Source organism: Corythoichthys intestinalis, chromosome 2, assembly GCF_030265065.1.
Source record: "Corythoichthys intestinalis isolate RoL2023-P3 chromosome 2, ASM3026506v1, whole genome shotgun sequence".
In the NCBI taxonomy this organism is placed as follows: domain Eukaryota; kingdom Metazoa; phylum Chordata; class Actinopteri; order Syngnathiformes; family Syngnathidae; genus Corythoichthys; species Corythoichthys intestinalis.
In genome coordinates, this window is record NC_080396.1 from 58311362 (window position 1) to 58329811 (window position 18450).

General features: G+C 39.6%; 1 protein-coding gene across 5 annotated transcripts in view; it reads left to right on the forward strand.

Moving 5' to 3' along the window:
- Positions 1-18450, forward strand: part of LOC130911888 (neural cell adhesion molecule 2-like) — a 329503-nt gene that overhangs the window by 279923 nt on the left and 31130 nt on the right. For all 5 annotated transcript variants that reach the window (XM_057829526.1, XM_057829524.1, XM_057829525.1 and 2 more), the window contains exons 9-12: positions 10654-10804; positions 17275-17462; positions 17559-17655; positions 18183-18356. In XM_057829526.1, the coding sequence (XP_057685509.1) occupies positions 10654-10804; positions 17275-17462; positions 17559-17655; positions 18183-18356 (610 nt within the window). The remainder of the gene's footprint in view (positions 1-10653; positions 10805-17274; positions 17463-17558; positions 17656-18182; positions 18357-18450) is intronic.

Consider the following 18450-nt stretch of genomic DNA (forward strand, 5'->3'; position numbering starts at 1 on the left):
AAGGCAAAGACACACACTTTTGATTCCAGCCTCCAAAGCGGAACGATTCGATTGCAGGGATTACTCCGCTACCATATAAATGGAAGGCTCTCACTCCAAAGACATCAGCACCCGCACACATCACTTTGGGCATTCGCAGTCGCTAATACTAAGCATTCAAAACACCAAACATGGCGGAACGTCAGTTTTAGTATACTGTTTTTATAATATTTTTAATTTGAATATGTTTAATGTTCGCATGTTTGTGCCTTTTGGAGCAAAAGAAAAAACCGCGTGGACGCCATTGCTTCGAGTGGGCGGGTATGTTGTCTACCGGGCTTAGAAGCTTGTTGTCAAGGAAGTGCATCATTGGCTCCCGCCTTGTAAAACTGCACTGCCCCCTAGGGTCTGGCATGAATTCTATATCATTTTCACGCGGAATTGCGGCAACGTTCAAATGGAGACGGAACGATGTAAATGCAAACATGAAATGTGTTCTTTTCTCGGTGCATCGCCATGTAAATGGCCCATTAGTGTGAAGGTGAAACATCTTCATCAAACGAGCAGTTCCATTGCCTTGATTTAATTGTTGCAGATTCTGCTGCAAACCCTCTTCTATTGGCAAAGGTATTAGTTAGCGGTGGCTGGCTCAATCTCTTAACTCGAGTAAGACTTACTGTAAATTGCTTATTTTGTTTGCTTGACTAAAACTTTTTTTTAATAATCTGGACTGGAGTTGAATTTGCTCTCAGTGATTATTAGAGATGTTCATCCCCCACATGCAGCATGTTTGTAAACGTGTTCAATTTGTAGCTGTAAACTCTTGCAAAGAAATATTATTTTGAATATCTGCAGCAATAATAATATCAGTACTGGTCTACTATATACAGATCAATTATTTAATGATCTTACTATCACTATCATATCAACATTCTTACTATCATTTCAGTTTTAGAGGCGTAAGAGTACTCATTTGCATTAAAATTGGGGAAACCTCTTAATATCGTTTCAATTCATTTTCTGAGTGACTAGAATTGCATGAGTTGAATACTTGAATCAACCAATGTGCTTGACTCGACTTTTTTTTCACATTACAATAATATGCTTGAGACTCAAAGTTTATGACTTGATACTTACTTACACATTTGTGCATTACTGGTACGCTAAACCCAACCAAACCCCTCTAAAATTATATGAATGTGAATGTTGAGGTGTGATTTTGAATGACGTGTATTTTTTCATTGCTATACTGCGGCTTAATACCCTTAATGAAGCACAATTCATATGCATGTTCCTGCTTTGTCCACATTAAAATGTCATTACTTTCACATCTATATAGAGTAATTGGGTGACTGTGTGTGGATCGTCTAGTTGAATACTAAAAATAATAGCCAACATTTCCAGCTGATTACTGCTATATGTCCTCATAAAAACTGTGATAATCGGTCCCATCTGCCATACATGAATTGTTGAAATTAGTACCACCTTACACTTCAAGTGCTGCTCATAACTAGTCAAAAAACAGATGTTGTTGGTATTTATGCTACATAGTTGATGATGGATTCCTTTTTCTTGGATTTAACGAGCAAGTCTTATGATCATTTGCATGCAGTAACTCAGAATGCCGATGGCAAGAATGACCTTGTATTTAGATTAATTATGAAGAAGGAGATTTCAGAGAAAATTAATAAGTTCATCTACTTTTCAGTGTTGTACATACTTAGGGGTTGAAAGGCTTTATGTTGTGTATTTTTCTCTTGGCGCCCATTATTTATGGTAAGAACCGCTATACAAATTAGAAATCGAATGAGCAGCAGCCAGGCTACCTTGGGAATGTAATTATTCTGAGAGGCATTGCCGTCAGTGACAAACACATATGCACGCCCAACACTTGCAGAGGTCTTGGGTCCCCTCTCAAAGGAAAAAAAATACAACAGCTACAGTACTCTTTTATTTATTCTTTCTGGAAAAAGGTCACCACAGAGATAAATGAATGTGTATGCTGGCTTGAACTGCTTTGGTTGATAAATAACAAGCTGCAAATGCAATTATGGAAATGCGACTGGAGCTCCACACATCTAAACACACACGAAGACAAATCGAGCATGGGGGACACGATGTGTGATGGATGAGCACAATCATTTAGGTTTAAGGCAAGACGTTCCTCTCTCAATTTGCTCTCACTATGTTCCTCTTTGGGCCTCACATAGTTTCTTTCTACTCACTCTGTTGTGTTTATATACCTTATCAACCATAGCCATCCGACTGCGGTTTGCAGATTAAATCGCGATTTTAGTCTGACAATTGTTGCATGACAAATTTTCTTTAGCTGTACCCTACCTCAACTTTTCAGTAATGGGCAAAACTGACCTCGGACTCAATCTGTAAAGTAGAAATGGGAAAAGGACCAATGTTGACTGATCGCTGACTGGGTACTTTTTATTCTAAAGGATGTGAAACTGTTTGTAGGACTACTTCCATTTTTGTGTCACAACTTCAATGTTAAAGCATTGACCCAAATCATTAGGCATATTTTTTATTCATTATGTAAATACAGTAGCCAATGAAAGTTACAATGATTTTTTTTTAACAAAATAGATTCATCTCAAAGCCACCCTCAAAGACACTTGCTACACACCGAGAAATGAATTGTCACGCAGTGTGTGTGGCTTTCATTAGTGGCTGACGTCAGTCCGAAAGATGAGGCGGACTCAGCTGCGAAGTAGGCAAAAAGCTTTATTTACAAAAAAATTAAGGTTCTTCCGCTTGCATGCAGAAATGGACAAAATCTAACACAAAACACTCCAAGTGGAGGTAAAAATAAAGGTGATTGTGAAAGCTGAGAATCGAGTCCAACATGAGCGACCTGGGAGTGAAAACACATTGGCACAAGACAAGGGAGACGCAGACTATTTATACACAAGAAGTAATGGGGAACAGGTGGAAACAATAGGCGACTAGGTGACATAAGGAAAGGCAAGTTTACAGAGACGAGGAGGGTGAAGCTTTCAAAAAGAAAACGGGAAATGATACGACACCAGCGACAGGACAAACCCCACCCTGGCGTGACAGACGTTAGACCACTAGAGTTTAGGCTTGGTTATGAGTGACGCCCACATGTAGACCGCTTCAAGAAATCCTGAGGCTGAGTAGGAAATGTCCTTTTTCTTGTTTCCCTAACCAAAGACCACCTGATACCGCATTATCTACTGATTCCTCTATCTCTCTTACATGCAATTTTCACTCTCAAATTCCAACTAGCTACTGTATGTTGATGTTTTCACTCTTTCCGTCTGGATGCACTGAGAAGTCATGCACTCTCCTGGAATTGAACATTTTTTAATTTTAAAGCTCCTTCCATAGTGGCTGGGTGCCGACTCCATGCACCATTATTGAAATTGTAAATCCATGGAAAGTGTCAGCCTGGGTCTTATTTGACGATGCAAGAATGACCTCCCAGAGTTGCTGTTTGAAAATGTACTGCTGTTACTGGAGCAGTATACTGTACTGTAATTTCTGGACTATTGGGCGCCCCTGATTACAAGCCTCACCCAGTACATTTTCAAAGGAAAAAACATTTTGTACATATATAAGCCTCTCCTGGCTATAAGCCGCGTGTGCCCACTTAGTAACATGAGATATTGACAAAGAAATACAGTTTTGAAAATTTTAATAACACACCTTAACTTTTCGTTCCAAACAGGGCCAGCAAACACGGCAGTTATATAGCAGCGGCACGGAAGTTACATAGCATCAGCACGGCGGTACAGCACAAATTGGGCTGGTTATTAAAAACATAAAAGTCTTTGTTAGCAATCTTCATCTTCCTCCTGTGCACTCAAACCATCGATGTCTTCACCCTCAGTGTTGGATATGAAGACGCTCAGATACACTTCGCCACGCACCTACTCAGTCTCTCCTTGGCCGTCGCCTTCAATGTCTCCCATAATGTGGCAAATTCACTCTTGAGCCCGTGCCGTCCTCTTCGGCACGCAGCAGACTGGCACCTCGAAACCCGTTGGTGATGGCAAACTTCTTTCACACTGCTTCACGCTGCCAGGCTCCCCGGCATACCTGTGCAATAGCTGCTCTTCGCATGAGGCGAGTCCTGGCAAACGATCTCTCGCTGCGTGCCGTCAAAACTTCCCATACAACTCGGATGGCCAATTTAATTTTTTCTAGGGTTCTCCATGATGCAGATCTGCCAATTCTCCTCATGCACAAAGATGAGGGTCCACCACCTCTATTCATGCACAACGTACAAAGTTAAACCACTGGTCATAGTGCAAACTAGCGTCTTCCTCGACACTTACAGTATATTCCACGTGTCTCACTCCCACATGCCATGCTCAAGCGCCCCGGGCGGCCGTCAGAAAAATGCATCAATTGGCCGCATCATTGCACATGCCGCAGGAACAAAATGAGGGGAAAAAAGTAGTGACTTGTTGTCCGGAAATTACGGTAGTATATATAGTTGTCGTGCATGCTGCAGATGGCAAGGTTCTTTCTTTTTTAATACCATGGTTGGAAATGGTCAGTTATAGACACTTCAGGAACACAAAAGAGGCTTACAAAGTTACCCCTACCCAAAATTTACATTTCCTTTTCGAAAAACTAACATGGTGGCCATCTACCTAATAAAAAAGACCCAATCTTTCTGGACTACCTCTAAGCATAGCATTCATCAGTGCATTAACCTGGTGGCTAAAATGTAGATTTTTACATATTCACGAGTCTTTGGTGGATCCTCAGTTGAAGGGTTCTTGGCACTCAAGACAACAGCAGCGTCAAATATCCAATTGCTACTCATTAGTGCCTTAACAGCTGCTTTGTCACTACAATGCATGTTTTTGTTGTCACATGGACGAGGCAGTGCACTAATCAAAAGTGAACAGTGGGAGTAAAGAAAAAAAAAACATCTGAAATGAGATGACGACAGTTAGTTCCAAGCCATGCTGACATTTACATCTGCCATTTCTAATAAGTCTCCAGCATGGTGATGAAAGGATACCAGCCTACCCATATGAGAGTCAGATGCTTTCCTGTATTATTTATACATTCTGTAAGCGCATGTGTTCTATCTCCTCTTCTTCGCCAATCCTTTACACCTATGCACCTTTTAGCTATGTGCTGTCAGGGCAGCCCCCATGTGCACAGTGCATGTGTGATTGCATGAACATGCACGCAACCTCTGTAAATGTGTACGTGTCTGCACTTCACTGTTTTGTGCTGGCCATTTGCCTTCCACTGAGCTGCATATCAAACAGGCTGTGCTTTGGAGGCTGCCTTGGTCTCCATTCACACACCCCGCCAGTTGGCATAGAGGAATGGGATGGAGTTTGGAGGAAGGGGGGTGATGGGCGAGGGGTTGTTAGCCAGTCATTTCCTGAATCAGAAGCTCCCCTCCTGGAAAGTGTCCTCTCGCTTTCTCCTCCTCACCGATCCCTCCATTCTCAGCATTCAGAGCGTGCACACTCCTCCAATCCCATTGACCCCAGCTGGCGGAGTAAACAGTCATAGTGTGAAGTGGTGAGCCACTGCAACTCATTGGCTGACAGGTCCGCTGTGATAAGAGTGCCGATAAGCTAAACAGGATGAAGCAGAGACAACATAAAGTGGGTGTGGAGGTAGACGAGGGTCAATACAAAGATCTAAATGTGCAAGGGAAGCTGTGTATTTGCATTGCACAGGCACACACTGCCATAAAACAGCCACATTTCCACCAATCAGTAGAGTTCCATTTAGCTAAGACTAGACTTAAAGGATTTTCAACAAATTTTGGACAAGTACAAAGTGGAAACCACTGCTGTGTCCATATGATAACAGGTGTTAGCACAATGTTTGGGCATGGTGAGATGTACACGCTGTCCTGACTTGGTAAAACAGTGGCAGATAGGGTCCGTGTAAAACTATTCCCTGGCTAACCCTTGGCCTGTACTTATTTTTCAGATATGCATATTTTGAAAATGTATTTTCATAGCAATACAATATCTGTAGCTACAAGCTCTGAGAAAACTTCCTAAAAGTGATATGTATCATACTGTACAGATACCTCTTGACATTTTAATGTAGTGTTTTTTTTTTTTTGTGTGTGTGTATTTACTATTTACTTTAGTTGCGTTATGAAAACAATGCGCAATAGACTACAGCTAGTATCTCACCAACTCTCTCCCCTTGCTGTCCTTTTCCTTTAGAGTGACGCACTACTGGCTCTGTTTGCATGCAGGCAATAACTTTTGTAACTAAATTATTGGAAGTAACCTGGTTAAGCATGGTGATGTAAAAGGTGTAATTGCCAAAATTTGTTAAAAATCCAGTTTTTAAAAACCCGACTAGCTAATCGGGTTAAAACTTTTGAGAGGGATATTACGGTAATTAGTGTTTGGTACAAGGGCCATTTGCAAGGAATCTTGGTCTTTTGAGAACTGGAGTTTTTGCTTCATAATACTGTACATGGAATGTGAAGGAAACTCATAACTTCATTAATGTAGTAAAAGACTTGAACATAGTCGTTTTTTGGCAGTAGAAAGTACAAATGTAGAGTAATTTGCAAGAAAGTACGCAAAAAGTTGCGAGAAATGGAGTTTGGCAGAATGCTGAATTTATGCAATTTGGGCGATGATGTTGATGTGCAAAGATTGGATCACAGTTTCAATAAGAACATTCAGGATTTTTTTTTTTGTTTGTATTGCCCTGAAAATGGTCAATTTCAATTACTTTTAATGCTGGAGAGAAAAAGGAAAGACCGATGGAATAAGTGATATATGAATATGAATGTTGCTTGTTTGCTTTCATGATATGACTACTCTTACCAAGGGAAGACCATGGAGGTTCAGGTTCCCAAACGATAAGATGGAAGATAGATTAGATAGGAATGTGATTGGGTAAGGTGAGTACATAAGAAATGTAATGTGTAACGGGGAATGCAGTATTAGGACATACCAGCTGCGCGTATTACTGAGTCGACTTCCTACTTTTAGCTATGTGATTGCTAATCCTGGCACCAATATCCCTGTTGATTACATCTCTATATGCTCACACGTATACACGTAAATGGGATAAAAAACTAATATTTACCTTAACCTGCATATTGGCTTCATGGAAACGCTGCCATTGAGTGACTCAATCTGTAAGGAATTGCCTTGGTCGCTACAGGGTTCAAGGTTTTAAATAACTAGACACCCAAGAACTGCCCCCTCATTTAGTGTAAACATGATTTCTCTTCAAGATTTATGAACGCAATAAACACGGAACTTAATGAATGTATTAATCAAGGAATATAAATAAACAGTGGCAGAAGAGAAGAGCTGACTACAGTAAATCAGAGTGGCAATAGTTGACTTGTGAGTCAGATTAATGATGCCATGTCACTGTGTAATATTTCCTTTCTGGTGCAGTTACTCTGGAAAAAATGTAAGAGTCCAGTGTTTCCCCTTACTATCTATTTTTGTCTCAGGGACCGTCACCCAATAGGATGTCAGGTTCTTGCAGGGAGAAGCTACATCGATTTTCTCGGGCAGTGACGGTGCATACCTGATTCATGATCCTGTTACTCTTGATAGCTATATACAGTATGTTTAGTTGTGAGTGTCTCATTGTCTGTTTGACAAACCCAAAAGGACACAAGACCTCACTAAATACTCATGAAGTAAAGCAACTGTCAGGTTGTTAATGAAAAGAAGATGTCAAAAGCTTGTCATCTTTTCTGGACATGTTTCCAATAGCCTGAATGTGGTGGCAAATGGTGGCTTGTCCATCTCAAAGAGAAACATATCAGGCCTCATTCAAAAACCAATACTTTTAGAACAAATTATTTAGTATTCGAGAACATTGCAGAACATTTGTTTTGAAATTGGGATTCATCATTTTCCAGTTTATTGTTTCAACTCAGGAACTATCTCTGGTCTCTGGTCGGGAGGTGTTTAAGTATATCACCCTTTTTGAGTCATTCAATCTTTGGTCCTCAATTATGTTTTAGACTTCGATTAAAAATTTAGACCTTATTTCATAATGATCTTCTCGAAGCGTATTGATTTGCATAACAGGTGGTCCAACGTGATTTGAGCGACTTTGATCGGCAACAGATTTGAGCTGCGTGCAAATGTGTGTGACGGAGCCATATCATTCATTCAAGCTGAATCATTGTAGAAAGTACTTTAAACATGTTATAATTATTATTATCGTCATTGCAGTTGTTTAAATAATTAAAATCCTTAAATCACCTCATCATATGAGGTGGATGGCACAAAAACAATCAAGTGTGGTGACACTGTATATGAGGTCACAGACTTGTTTAAGTCACCTGCTGTTATTGCCTGCTCATTTAATGAGGGTGTCTGCTTATGTTTTTATTGTTCCCATACTAACCACATGCATGTTCTGGTCATGCATTTGAATGCAGCACATTTAAAGGGAACGAGAGGAGCCACTTTGATTGGTGCCAAACAGAATCGGTGTTTTCACCAACACATCAGTGCAAACATGACACTTTCAAATGCACGTTTGCAAGTGTCGACAAAATTAGCGATAAATCGTTCATCTTGTCTTTTTATAAGACTGTAGGTTTTAGAATTTTTTAAGCAATGAAAATGTCTTTTTGTATTTTTAGGTTCCTTATATTCAGATATTGTTTAAAAATGATAAGAATGAATTCTGTTTGCAAAATTACAAGACCCAGTCAAAAGCCACTCCTCGGTCGCAAGGAAATAAAAGGTTCAATGTCAAATTTTCCTTCTTCAAAATTTGCGACTTTATGCCATCTTTTACAGTTAATTACACATGAAACAAAACCAAAAAATACATAATAAAACAACTAAGATGGATTTTTTCAACCTCTTATTCATATTGTTATAATTATTTAGTAATGAATTTGTTTATGTCAATTCCACTTGGATTATTTTCTTAAAATCAATTCTTAGCGTTAATCATTTCGTCTGTACAGTATTTTCATATCACGAGAACGATTCACATGCTGGTGTGGTGATGTTTATTCACTATCATATCTCTGTAAACACGACTGTGGCATTTTGTTGGTCAGTGCAGGTTTCTCTAATTACTAATAGTATACATCCATTGCAATCCATTTATCTTCCTGGATTCTCCTTTCATCTGCACTAAAATAAATGCAGGGGCACTGCATTGCCAATCACATGCACAGGTAACACTGTCTGGCCTCATTCTGCTCCTGTCCTGCCTTTATTCTCTTCTTTGCATGCCTTCCCAATCCGCATATAAACGCTCCTATGAACGCATGCATACAGTAGCCTAGCCCAGTCTTTTATGTTGTATTTTCTCTTTCTCAAACTGCATGATGTCTGACATTTCTAAACTCATCTCAAACTCATAAAACCACCCACAAATTCAAGAGACATTATGAATTGTATTTCCAAGCTGTATCATGTAATTTTGATTCTCATCTACTAAACAAAAAAACATATGTATTCAGACAAATGTAATGACAGGGGATGTACCGAAAGCAAAAGTCTGGGCCCAAACCGAAAACCGAATATTGGAACATTTGGCTGAAAAAAAACGAAAACAGAAAGGATGAAAAATACACATGCATATAATTCTTGGTTTTTTTGTTTGTTTGTTTGTTTGTTTTTTTATCATTGTATTTCAGCATTTTCTGATAAATGCCCTTTGCCTTGGCATTGATTTTATAACCCCGGAGGCTCGAGACATTTAGTTTGAAAGGCGCCGATTCTGAAACCCCATGGGAGGGTGCGTTCCAGTTGTTCTGTCAGATTTTGCACCCCATCAGAAATTGCAATTCACGGCAAGTTTGGGACACTCGAAAAATGGGTCTCACGCCTCCGATTGCTAGCCTAAATGAGGTCTCGATGTACGTTTGTGTGGAACTGTAGTTCACAACAACAAAAAGCTATTCTGTTTTCTAGTCAACTAGTAAAGCTCTTTAAAAGGCTATTACAATCTCTCCTACTCTTTAAAATAAGACTCGGCCTTTTCTTGTGCAGCAAGTGGAGTTGATCGAGAGCCAGGCGAATGGGCAGAGTTCTAGAAGCCAAACGAAGTCGCTCCCAGCCGGATTAAAAGGCGACTGGAATAGGGTGTGTGAAAGTCGCGGGAAAAAAGTGACAATAAGAGGAAGTCGTTGTGCTATAAACGTATTGTACTAAACCACAGCAAACGCGCATGTATTCATTTAAATATTACTTTAACCAAGCGAACATTATACAAATAAACTCCAAACTACTCACCCACGGCTCAAATTCACTGTACTCGATATGATGGGGGACATCAATCAAGAGCTACTTCAGAACAAGCATGTAGTAGCGATGAAATGAAAGTATTCAACTTTCCTTAATTTAATATTTGATATATTTCTTTGATACCTCAAAATACTTCCAAACCACAGATACAATGGCTGTGAGCCAGTAGTGTTAGCTCACTGTGTTTTGATTACATCATCACAAGAGGACTAAGGTTCTTCATGCTTTTCTGAGGTAAACTCGGCCTTTTAACCAAAAATGAAATTATAGCTATTTTCGGCCAAAAGTTTTCGGCGCAGAATTTTCGGTCACATCTCCAGTACTAATGTTTATATAAATGTATATTATGCAATTGTTTTAACTTGACAGTACGTATTACTGTAACTTTGTTATAAAGGATGTGCAATTAAACACACTTCACCTTAACATTTTGTGTCCTCAGAGCCAGGACGGACGCTTTGAAGTGCGTGGCCACCACGGCAAGTCAGTACTTACCATCAGCAACGTAAGGCTTTCTGACCTGGGCCGCTTTGACTGTGAGGCCCTCAGTAGGATCGGAGGCCATCAGAAGAGCATGTTTCTGGATATTGAGTGTAAGTGCAGGGTTTTTAACAATCTATGATGTTTCGCAACATTGACCAAATTTGTCCTCCTACTGTAGTTCAGCTTCAAATATATTGAAAATAAGCAACTGCAAACAGAAAAATGACTTTTGTCCTTGAAGTCATCGATTGAGCGCGATAGCTCTGTCATGTTTTGTTCCTTCAGTTCTTTTCAACTATGCCTGTGATTGTGCCACTTTCTCAGCGTCCACAAGGTAAATTGCCTTGTATAGTCTCACCCACACTGACAACACTGCCGCATCAGATACAATTCCTCCATTTTGCTTGTTGTTTGGAAACTATCTGGGGTGGACTATCCCCTACCTAATGAGCTCTGACACTAAGATGTGAATATTGGACTTGGAATGATTGGGTTCATTATAAGCACTGGTTGAATGAGAGCAGCCGACAGGGTATTTGTTGGTCACGGCACCCTGATGCTTGCAGAAACAAGAAATAAACAGCAAGGGAGACCGCGAGCAAATGAATTTACTGCATCTGGTTGTCGCTCTTTCCAATACTTGCTATGCTCAGGCAAAGCAAATAGAACCACATTTCACGCATTTGTTCAATGCATCATTAGACCATAAATTACAGTACGTTGCATTGGCTGCGGCTGACAAGTGGCTCTTGCGCAGATGCAACTGACGCAACTGAACTAATGAACTCATTTACTAAGTCACTGCAGGCAGAGAGGGGATAGCATGTCCTCAGTCGTGATGGAGAACCAGGCATCAATCTCTGTAATGGAATCCTGCGAAAACTATAAAACCACTACGACACCTTGACTGAATCTGCACGAAGGTTTGCTACCATCGCCAAAACATAGCACTGCTCTCATATTTACAGTGGTATGAAAAAGTATCTGAACTTTTTGGAATTTCTCACATTTCTGCATAAAATCACCACTAAACGTGATCTGATCTTTGTCAAAATCACATGGATGAAAAAAACAGTCTGCTTTAACTAAAACCACCCAAAGATTTATACTAGGCATTCATATTTTAATAAGGATAGCAGGCAAACAATGACAGAAGGGAAAAAAATAAGTAAGTGAACCCTCTGCCTAAGCAGACTTAAAGAGCAATTGAAACCAGTTTTGACCAAACATTTTAAGTCAGGTGTGTGACCAATCACTGATGAGTGGTTTAAAGCTGCCCTGTCCACTATAAAACACACACCTTGTAAGAAATGACTTGATGAGAAGCATTGTCTGATGTGCATCATAGCTCCATCAAAAGAGCTGTCTGAAGACCTGCGATCAAGGATTGTTGATTTGTATAAAGCTGGGAAAGGATACAAAACCATCTCTAAAAGTCTGGATGTTCATCAATCAACAGTCAGAGAAGTTGTCTACAAATGGAGAGAGTTTGGCACTGTTGTTTCTCTCCCAAGGAGTGGCCGTCCACCAAGGATGACGCCAAGAGTTCAGCGCAGAATACTCAGAGAAGTTAAAAAAATAAAAAATAAATAAATAAGCCTAGAGTGTCTGCTAACGACCTACAGAAATCACTGGCACAGTCCTGTATCTCTGTGCGCACATCAACTATATGTAAAACTATGGCCAAGAATGGTGATCAGGGGAGGACTCCACGGAGGAAGCCACTCTGTCTAGAAAAAAAAAAAAATGTTGCTCATTCAATGTTGGCAAAAAGGCACTTGGACACTCCACAGAAGTATTGGCAAAATATTTTGTGGACTGATGAAACCAAAGTTGAATTGTTTGGGAGTAACACACAACGTCATGTGTAGAGGAAAAATGGAACAGCTCACCAACATGAACACCTCTTCCTCACCGTGAAGCATAGTGGAGGGAGCATCCTGATTTGGGGCTTTTTTGCTGCTTTGGGGCCTGGACAACATGCAGTCATTGGAAAAATGAATTCAAAATTTTATCAGGATGTCTTGCATGAAAATCTCAGGTCATCTGTCAGACAGTTGAAGCTAAAAAGAGGATGGATGCTGCAACAAGACAATGATCCAAAAACACAGAAGTAAATCAACTTCAGAATGGTTTCAGAACAACAAAATACACGTTCAGGAGTGGCCAAGTCAAAGTCCAGACTTGAACCCCATTAAGATGCTGTGGCATGACCTAAAGATTCATGCCAGACATCAAAGGAATCTGACTGAGCTACAGCAGTTTTGTAGAACTTTGGGCCAAGATTAGTCCTCATCCATGTGCAAGACAAATCTGCATCTACAGGAAGCGTCTGGTTGATATTAAATGTGATGGTTCACTTACTTATTTTTCCCTCTTCTGTCATTGTTTGCATACTATCCTCATTAAAACATGAAAACCTATAAATGTTTGGGTGGTTTTAGTTAAAGCGAACACTGTTTTTTTTTTCAAATGTGAGAAATTCCAAAAGGTTCAGATACTTTTTCATACCACTGTAACCCACTTGTGCCCATTTTTTTCCCGAGTTGTATGGCATATCACTTATCAATTGAGTCCCCCTGAATCATGTCATGTTTTGAGTTTTTCTGTTTTTTACTTTTACTTTTACTTTTTCCTTTTTTTTTTTTCTTTTTTTTTTTTTTACAAATTTAGCCAGTGGGCACACAGCTTGTCACAAGGACATCACCTAATAATAATTGCTAAATAATACTACTACTCAGAACATAATGAAAAAAAAATACATTATAATAATAAATAAGAACATGGAGGAAAAGAAGTTGTCTCAGGTTCACAATTTGGTTCACACTTTATATGTATATAAAATTCAACAACCACAAACAATTTGCATTAGTTTCTTTATTCTCTCACACATATATAAAAATTAGCATATTTCGTCCCATACATTGCATCATCTTTCATACATGTTCTACTCAGTAACAGTGTGGTACTTTTTTGAAGTCGAAGCAAAGTAATCTTGATGGGTAGCAGTAGCAGGTATGGTCACTTGTGGCTTCATCATCAGATTGACCATAGCCACAGTCTGTCATGTGTCAGACATAAATGTTTGGCTAAGGCACAACTGCGACGTCAGCCAGTTTGAGAGTCCTGCAGGATGGCCATGATCTCTGCTATGGTGTGCCTAAAACTTTTGTGAAACAAGCTGCTATCTTGCAAGAACATTATGAATGGTAACATATAAAAATACTATACACAAAGTCTTTGACTACTTGTAAATTTATTTAACGATGAATAGTATAGTAAAATGACAAAAATGAGCCATTGTATAACATTCTACAATTTGAAAAAAAAATCCTGCAGACAGGCTTTTCCTTCATTTAGTGACACTCAATAAACCATAAACAAAAATATTTATCTTTGGTACATTTTTAGGGCGAGGGTTACTCTTTAGCAGTGGTTCTTAACCTTGCTAAAGGTACCTAACCCTACAAGTTTCACATGTGGATTCACCAAACCCTTCGGAATTCAATAATAAAGCTTTATTTTTTTATTTTTTATTTATTTTTTTTTTCAAATTCAAAACCAATATATCTAAGCTACTAAGCCAATAGTTTAGAAAATCAATTTTAAAATTCTTCTCATTTTGACAGCATGTTTATAAACAGATCAGTTTGAGACAACGCTGCCCATTGGTCTGTATTCCCCCATACCAAGTACGAGTCAACCTTCCACTGAGCAAACCAGTTCTTCGTCCCATCAGTTTGAGGACTAGCAGTTAAAATAAATGGATTACGCCTGTAAATTGGGAGCAAAGCAGTCCAAGACCTGCTCTAAAAAGCCGCTTTGCGTTTCTTTCCCTTCGCCAAACCCCTTAGACTTACTTACCGAACCCCTGGGGTTTGATCGAATCCAGGTTAAGAACCACTACTCTAGAGACTTGATTGATTAAATAATTTGGGTAAAATGATAAGAAATTTATGAAAATCTGCATCTGCCATGTCTTCAGCGAGAAGCAGATTATGTCATTTGACCGGAAGCACTTGGAAACAATTTTCTAAATAGTAAAATCTTTGTCTAAGTTGTCTACTAGTATATACTTGAAAAAACTTGCATTAGTGTGTGATGAAATTTAAGTCTAGACTTGTTAGCCACATCTGCTGATGTTAGCATGACAACTTGTGCACTTCTTGGCCTTTAGATGAACTAATGAGAGATCGCACAGGATGTGGATGACAGGTGTGAAGGACTTACGTTAAAGATCTCATTTGACTTTAGCAATACCATATTTCTTCAATAGAAACAAACGCATTATGATGATAGCTCTATAAGGTCATGTCTTAGTGTTAGACTCCTCTCAGGAACTAAAAGAGTATAAAAGCAGGTATCCCCCCTTTTCGGGGGGAAAACGCTATGTTACAGACATTATCCTCTGTTGCATTGTTTTCTCCAAACTGTAGTTTCTAATAAAGAAATCTCATCATTGTACAAAAGCTTTCGTTGTCTTGGTTTCCCTGGACAAGAAAAGTACCTTTCAGAATGTTTTTTTGTTAGTCAAAAATGACAATCCTATACTTTTGCAACAATTGTTACCAGTGGGGAAAAAGGGTTAAATGTTTTATTTATTTTTATTCCCTGTGAGACAGTCATAATGGAGATTTCTGTCCACAGCATGAAGACGCTCAGAGTATGGTTGCTCTTTTCAATATTGTATGGGCATCTGAGTGCAATCCTTCTTTTGCTTTGAGGGTTAAACCTCGGTGGCGCTGACTAACCAGGTGGTACATCAGTCATAGCTCTGATATTGTTTAGTGGATGTTTTTTTACATCTAGGAATGTACAGTGATACCTTGACATACAATCGCTTCGACACACAATCTTTTCGACATCCGACGTAAAACTTGACTCCCCATTTGTTTCTACATCCGACAACATGCTCGAAATTTACGATTTATGACAGTGCCACAGTTTCTTTGTTTTCCCGAAAGACGAACGCACGGTGGATTTCCTTGTAAGAGAAATTAACATGGGTTCCAAGAATGTTAGTGCAGATGGTGAAAGCAGGAAAAAAGGTGAGCCTTACCTCTGAAATTAAGATGGAAATGATCAAATAATATGATCGTGGTGTCCCCGTCCGTGAACTGGCTCGACAATACGGCCGTAGAATGTCTACAATCTCAATGGTCCACCTACGACTTCCGTTCGCCAGTCTTTATATTTAGGTGCCAATTATTATTATTGTAACATCGCCAAAGAAATTGCCCGCTTCGTCAGATTTCTAATCATTTATTTCATACCTTGTGCTACACAACATGCCTACTGTCCGCCACAGCAGACACCATCAACAGAACATGAAAAGTAAAAGTAAAAAAATTGTCTCTCCCTCTGTCAAGACAGCCACGTGGTGCGTTCAGGTACACCACGCAAAACACATCTGCCACATTAGAACCATTTGTTACATTATTACAAGAATTATTATAATAATTATTACTATCACTAATACTTTGTTACTAATATTTTTGTTTTGCTCGGTGTAATTGCTGTTTGCCATAGTACCAGCAGTATTTATGAAGGATTTAGCGTAGATTTTTGGGCTGTTGAACATATTAATGGAATTATAATGTATTCTTATGGTTAAATCCTGCTTGGCATGTGACGATTTCGACTTACAAACAAGTTCCTGGAATGAATTAACTTCGTATGTAGAGGTACCACTGTATATGTATTCGACACACATCCCGCTTGAAAAACAATAATTGACAATTATACTCGACCATGGCAGTGAACATTCTCAATTCAATAAACTAGTATACAGTATTTGACAAAAGAAGTGAATGCGTTAGGCCAAATATTCATTCATTCATTTTCCATGCCGCTTATCCTCACGAAGGTCGCGGAGGTGCGGGAGCCTATCTCAGCTAACTACGGGCAGTAGGCAGGGTACACCCTGAATTGGTTGCCAGCCAATCGCAGGGCACAATGAGACAAGCAACCATTCACGCACAAACTCATACCAATGGACAATTTAGAGAATTCAATCAGCCGACCTCACATATTTTTAAATGTGGGAGGAAACCGGAGTCCCCAGAGAAAACCCACGAAGGCACGGGTAGAACATGCAAACTCCACAAAGGAAAGTTGGAGTGTGAGGCGGATGTGTTACCATTTATAGGAAATAATCAGCAACAATAAACATGCAATAAAGTGTCAGGAGTGATATTCTTTATCATAGAACTAATACTAGAGGCATACTGATGAGCTGACAGAGGAAAGGAAAGGAAATGTCTTTGAGGTACAACAACTAATATTAGTGTTGTTGTTGTTGTTGTTGTCAGGGGGCTGTTGGGAGGGGCTCCAAAGAGTCTGTTCGCCCAGGGCCAATTTAGGCTAGAGCTGCCACTAAAGGCAAGGTGGCCTCAACAAGCTCAACAAGCATTCTTAATAATGAACAATATACAAGATGTCTTTCTTCTGCTTTCCCCAGGTGACCAAGTGCGACTACCCTAAAAGGAGCAGCATTCAATTGCCATGGATCATTAAATATTAAGGCACGATTGTACAGTACATGACAGTGAGGATTATTAGTTGTTTGTGTTCTGAACAGACATACCAAAGTTCCTGACCAACCACACTATCTACTATTCTTGGGAGGGGAATCCAGTCAACATCAGCTGTGATGTGATGTCCAACCCACCTGCCACTTTGCTGTGGAGAAGAGAGCACTTCACCATCTCTGCAGAGAGGACCACCAACACACAAGTGCACAGCAGCATGGGCAAGTCTATACTAGAGGTGCGACCAAAGCATGAGCAAACAAATACATGTTCATTGTTTTTGTTTGTTTTCCATTTTTGTGAGCATCATAATTACTAAATGTTTGACTTCCAGGTTACTCCGATGTCCGACAGGGACTTCGGTCGCTACAACTGCACTGCCCGCAATAACATTGGCATTCGCTACCAAGAATTTATTCTGGCCCAGGCTGGTGAGTGTGAGCCTTGACGTTCAAGTAAGTCCATAAAGTGCCATGTTGGCAATCCCACATAACAGACTCCACAATTGTAATTTCCAACCCCGCCTCTCTGCTAATTGTAATGGCCTTATTTGCAATTATTCCAACACCACCTCTATACACCCTACCCTAATCTCAAACAGAGCAATCTGATTTACCATTCCCTTTGCTATTTATTGAAGAGGACCCTAATTTACGATGGTGCAGGCTAATACACAATTGAGCATTCCAATTATCTTTCGTGCAGATTGAATCACCCGGTCTTACAAAAGTAATGAATACACGCTGACCTCATATGAAGTCTTGCAGGAAACAAGGTGCTTTTAAAAGCACTAAAACAACAAGATTACTCTGATACCATAAGTCAACACAGGCTGCTTGCTGAGGAAATCCAGAGATTGTCATATGACGATTCTGTGTCTTTGTTTCCTTTTTTTTTTTTTTTTTTTTTTTTTTTACATACAGCCTTTGAACTCGAATCATTTGTACTGTACTTCCAGATGTCCCATCCAATCCATACTCGGTGCGTCTGTCTGCTGTCTCCCAGCGTTTGGCTACAGTTACATTCGTGAAGCCAGAATCTCACGGTGGCGTTCCCATTGGCTATTATCTTGTCCAGTACAAGGAGGTGGGCCCACAAGACTGGAGGGACGTCAGATCACATAGTGTGCAGAGTGAGTTTTAAATGAAGCTCCCATTTCATTTATTAAAGATGGAAAATATATATTTAGTTGTTCCTCCTGTTTGTCTAGGATAACACATTAGGTG